This window comes from Arachis ipaensis, chromosome B07 (genome assembly GCF_000816755.2).
Source record: "Arachis ipaensis cultivar K30076 chromosome B07, Araip1.1, whole genome shotgun sequence".
Classification (NCBI taxonomy): Eukaryota; Viridiplantae; Streptophyta; class Magnoliopsida; order Fabales; family Fabaceae; genus Arachis; species Arachis ipaensis.
Window position 1 is genome coordinate 9,727,801 of NC_029791.2, and position 5,682 is coordinate 9,733,482.

The window sequence follows — 5,682 nt, forward strand, 5'->3', positions numbered from 1 at the left end:
AACAAAAAAAAAAAAAAAATAGTTACATTCCATATCAATAACATTTATCTTACCTTTCTTAACCTAGTTCCTCTACCTAGTTCCTCTGCAAACGTTATTCATGTATCCCGGACTAACTTTTTTCCTTAGGACTTTGACAATTAGCGCAGTGTGCCATAGTTTGCATCATTCATTAAATTTATCTTTGGAGATTGAAATAACAAGGCACGAATTAAAAGATTTCTCTTCCTTAGTTAGATCATATCCTCTTTATACCATCGATCTTCCAAATCAAAGTCGTCTTCCTCAATGCTATCAAAAGAATCCGTAAGACTGTCCTTGGATTTTTCTGGTATTGACAATAGTAAATTTTTATACGAAACTTTAGCCTCCATGTTTGTGGTTCTGCTTTCTCCAATATTAACATTCACGTTCTGTATATTATTTTCTTCACCAAGAGTCTCTATATTATCACCTGATTTATTTAGATCCATATCTTTTTGTGTTTTAACTTTTTTGGTACTACATTACATAGGATCAATTCTTTGGGTAGAAACTCGAGGAGTATTCGTGCGTTTTTTCTTTAATCTAATGAAACTCACACTTCCTTTTTTATAGATATAAAATTATTTCAAAAATACATTGAAACTATACAAAAAACAAATTATTTCAAAAATAAATTGAAACTATACGAAAAACAAATTTCTTGTTATATTCATCATGTTTTCAGAAAGTATCACTTTGACCAGTTTAATAGATTAAAAAATTAGTATTGTTTAATTCACTTTGACTAATTATCATTTAATTAATTTGAGACTGATTTTTGTAACATTGTTGCTAATGATATCATATTGGTACTCTCGAATCCCTCAATTCCAAACACCAAAAATTGAGAAAAGAAAATAAAAGAAAGCAGCCAAACAGAACCTTGAAAAGCCGACGCAAAAAAGCGGAGGTTTAATGATGAGTTTCAAAATGTGATAACTTGGGAAGAAGAAGAAGAAGAAGAAAGTGTTGAAGTTGAAAATGAATGTCTCTCTGATGTCACAAAACAACCACACTCTCCATTCTCATTCTCCATAACCACAACCAACCTTCTAAATCTTCAAATCTCTCTCTCTCTCTCTCTCTCTCCAGCTATCTCTTCCAATGAAGCAGAAACCATTCCAACACACTCGAACCAAAAACAACGACAACGCCATAACTCACCCTTTTAGATGAAGATTCCCGCCAACGCTACCGTCGCCGTCATCTCCGTCTTGTTCGTCTTCTCCATAATAGCGCCATCCTCGTATGCCCTTGGCTCAGGCACCACCCTCGCTGTAACTGACGCCTCATTCGAGAATCTCGCCGTCGGGGACTCCCAGGTTTGCGCCACGGTTGTGGGAACCGGAACGGCGACGTGTTGGAGAACCGGTAGAAGCAAAGGTTCCGACTTTTCATCTGGGTCGGACCGGTTCGCGTCCATATCATCAGGGTCGGGTTTTTCATGTGGTATTTTGAAGGAAAGTTCTCGAATTCGGTGTTGGGGAAGTAACGCTTCCGTTGCGGATTCCATAGAGAGTGAGTTTCGAAACGTTTCAATGTTGAGCATTGTGGCTGGCGGTTCACACTTGTGTGGTTTGAATTCAACTGGGTTTTTGGTGTGTAAAGGAAGTAACAGTTTTGGGCAAATTGAGGTTCCTCATCAAGGTGTTGCTTTTGAGTATTCTGGTTTGGCTCTCGGTGATTCTCATAGTTGTGCTATTAGAAGATCCAATGGTTCTGTTTTTTGTTGGGGTGACAACGGAATTTTCAATGCTAATTTCACAAAAGGTGTGTCTTTTGAGGTTATTGTTTCTGGGTCTGATTTTATCTGTGGATTAACGACAAGAAATTTCTCTGTTTTGTGTTGGGGTCCTGGTTGGTCAAATGGTTCTGATTCTGATTCTGATTCTGATGTTGTGGTTCCTTTTTTGTCTCCGATTCTTCCGGGTCCTTGTGTTCAATCTTCTTGCAGTGAGTGTGGTATCTATCCTCAATCTCAATACTTGTGTTCTGGTTTTGGTAACATTTGTAAGCCTAAGCCTTGTGGGGCTCAAGTGCCGGTGATGCCGGCTAGGCCTCCTGCGGTGGTGCCATTGCCGGCGGCGGCGCCATCTTCTCGGTCAAAGACCTTGACAACAGGGTTGTTGGCATTTGCCATAGTTGGATCAGTGGGTGCTATTGCTGGAGTTTGCACTCTGCTTTATTGCTTGTGGAATGGTGTTTGTTTAGGGAAGAAGAAAATTCATAATTCTGTTCAACCAACCATTACTAGAGGTGGCAGTTCCAATAATGGTGGGGCCGTTCAATCCAATAGCCCGCTGTCGAGATCAATGACCGTTAGGCGTCAGGGATCGAGGATAATGCGGCGGCAGAGAAGTGGAACCTCGTCAGCCAAACATCCAGACAAGGCTGAGGAGTTCACCCTGGCTGATCTTAGTGCTGCCACCAATAACTTTTCACCCGAAAACAAGATTGGGGCTGGAAGCTTTGGCATTGTGTACCGAGGAAAACTCGCTGATGGACGCGAGGTGGCGATCAAGAGAGGGGAAACAGAAACAGGTACCAAGATGAAGAAGTTTCAAGAGAAAGAGAGCGCGTTCGAGTCGGAATTAGCCTTCTTGTCACGACTACACCACAAGCATTTGGTTAGGTTAGTAGGATTCTGTGATGAAAAAGATGAAAAGCTCTTAGTTTATGAGTACATGAAGAATGGAGCATTGTATGATCATTTGCATGGCAAGAACAATGTGGATAAGAATAGTAGTGTCTTGAATTCTTGGAGAATGAGGATCAAAATCGCATTGGACGCTTCGCGAGGGATTGAGTATCTCCATAATTATGCAGTTCCTTCTATAATTCACCGAGATATCAAGTCTTCCAATATCCTTATTGATGCCACTTGGACAGCAAGAGTATCCGATTTCGGATTGTCATTGATGAGTCCGGAATCTGATATTGATTTCCGGCCAACAAAGGCAGCCGGAACAGTCGGATACATCGATCCTGAGTACTATGGTCTAAATGTATTGACAGCAAAGAGTGATGTCTATGGTCTTGGAGTGGTGCTGCTAGAACTCTTAACCGGAAAGCGAGCCATATTCAAAATCGACGAAACTTCAGGCACCCCGGTGAGCATAGTGGACTTTGCCGTGCCTGCGATCAAGGTTGGGGAATTGGCGAAAATTTTGGACCCAAGGGTTGCGCCGCCTGAGTTGAATGAAATGGAAGCTCTGGAGCTTGTGGCCTATACTGCCATGCATTGTGTGAATTTGGAGGGAAAGGATAGACCAACAATGGCTGACATTGTGGCAAATTTGGAGCGCGCTTTATCCCTTTGTGAAAGTAGTAGCCATGGCAGCATTTCCAGTGGTACAATCTCTGTTGTATCAGAATAATATTATCATTTTCCCCCATGATTCTTTGTCATAAATTATATGAGTATACACATTATAGGAATTTCATCTAACATTAAGCTGTGTAGCGTAGAATTTTGTTAAACACCAACAGCTAGTGAAGTTGAACAATTTTCATGTATTTACCAAACAAAAAAAAGGCAGTTAATATTTTTCATGTTGATTATGGGTCTATAAGGTCTATAAGTACACACTAATCTTTTTTCAACTCCTCTTTTTGTCATTCAACATTATGCGACAAGTCTGAACATGAGTAAATAATCATATTAAAACCCGAAAAATTTCGATTTTGACAAAAACAATAATGGGATTGGGATTCGATATGTCAAAATCAGAATCTTTTCGATACCAAAATAGTTATTTACTCTCTAAACATTGTACTTGATGCGCATCTCAAACACAATCATCAAGGTATTCAAATATTAACCATAATTTCTTCTCATTATTTGGTTCCAAAATTGACCGATTTGATATTAGTTGGATAATCAATTGATCGAGTGGTAATCACGTCTATGTGAGGAAGAGTGTGAACAAAGATGGGCTTTTAAAGCATAAGAAGACCATGTAAGTGCACCCTCATTTTCTATGTTGCTCTTTGTTATGAGTAGTTGACCTAATCCATTGAGTCCATAATAAAGCCTTTTACTCATTTTTCATCTTTTCTAAAACATTAAATACTAAAGAGAGACTATACAAATTAGGTATCATTGACCAGCATGATAATATACATGTTTTTATGTTATAAATCTGTTGAGTTTGCTTTTCATCTATTTATTGGCTGTGATCTCACTTGACATGTGTGATGTACTTAGCTTTTCGCTCTTGGAAGGACATGGAATATGCCAGGTACACTAAAACAACACTTTGAGAGATGGACGAATGTTTCACAAAGAAAGAATGAGAGGAAGCAGTGGTTGATTGGGTTCTTTGCTGTTATCTGAGTAATTTGGCTAGAAAGTAATGGTAGAGTCTTCAATAATAAAGGCTCAGGGGTAGTGGAAATTATAAACAGGTCCTTTATGCTCTCCGACGAGTGGATTGGTGGTAAACCTTTTGGTTGTTGATAGCAATGCCGAAGATGACTAGAAGATACTTTACTTTTTGAGTTGTTCGATGACGATTTGTATTTTGAGTAGTCTTTCGTTACTTGATTTCCTGTTGCTCCACCCTGTTGTGTTGAACACTTTTTACTTAAAAAAAAAAACGTTGTTGACTTCCATGATGTGCATTAAGTCTGATCAAGGTAAAAAGAATGGAACTCAAATTTGATCTTCTTCATAAAAGATATTTATTTATTTATTTTTTATCAACTTAGATACACTAACATAAGTACATAACTAACAATTCAACATTTTTTTTTGGGTAATAGAATACAGGAATGGATGGAAGGCTCTCAAATTAAACCCATGGGCTACAGGACTGGTGGGCTATAAATTATGAAATGGGATTTGTTGGGCCCATGAGATGAGTATGTTGTATGATATTAGTGGCTGATGAGTCGAAAGCCTTAAATTTGTTTCTTCCTTTCTTTTTTTTTTTTGTTATAAAAAACCCTAAGATTATGTTTAGTTTTAAGAATAGAATAAGACAAGATACGGAGAATTAAATACAAAAACAGAAACACAAAAATTAATGTTTTTGTATTTTGTTTAATCATAAACTAAAACAAATTATAAAAGTTCAATTTATTCTCAATTTTTTTAATAAAAAAATTTGAAAAGAAAAATATAATAATAAAAAATATAATTATAAAAAAATTAATAAAAATAATAAAATAAATTAAAAAAATTTGAAAAGAAAAATATAATAATAAAAAATATAATTATAAAAAAATTAATAAAAATAATAAAATAAAAAATAAATTATGTCTTTTGTTAGTATCTTTGTCATTCAGACACAAAATATAATAATATACTAATTCAGTATTTTTAGATACAATATCTTTGTCTATATCTTATTTATCAAACACAATTTTATATTTTTATGTTTTTTATCTCAGTGTCTTGTGTTAGTAGACAAAAACAGCCAAAAAAATGCTTCTTGGCCAAGGCACTGACCAAACTTTAAAGATGTTCTTGATTTCCTGTGGTGTTCTTGAAACTCGCCAAGAAGCTATGATATACTTGTATGGACAGCATGGTTTTTTTAATTCATTATAGATGTTTGACTTTTCCTTTAGAAGAACCCAATTGAAAAAGAAATAACAGGACACTGAGTCAATCAGCTCTGGATTGATAAATTGTAATTGAATTATATTTTTAAG

The 5,682-nt window shown here is 36.4% G+C and overlaps 1 protein-coding gene across 1 annotated transcript; it reads left to right on the forward strand.

The window, feature by feature from the left end:
- On the forward strand, nt 833–3,688 carry LOC107606655 (putative serine/threonine-protein kinase-like protein CCR3). The gene has a single exon (XM_016308695.2). It carries the CDS (start codon nt 1,197–1,199, stop codon nt 3,399–3,401), a length of 2,205 nt encoding a protein of 734 aa, XP_016164181.1. The 5' UTR covers nt 833–1,196; the 3' UTR covers nt 3,402–3,688.

Bases quoted from the DNA above. Each gene is read 5' to 3' on its own strand.
- LOC107606655 (XM_016308695.2), top strand. From the start codon at position 1,197: ATGAAGATTCCCGCCAACGCTACCGTCGCCGTCATCTCCGTCTTGTTC.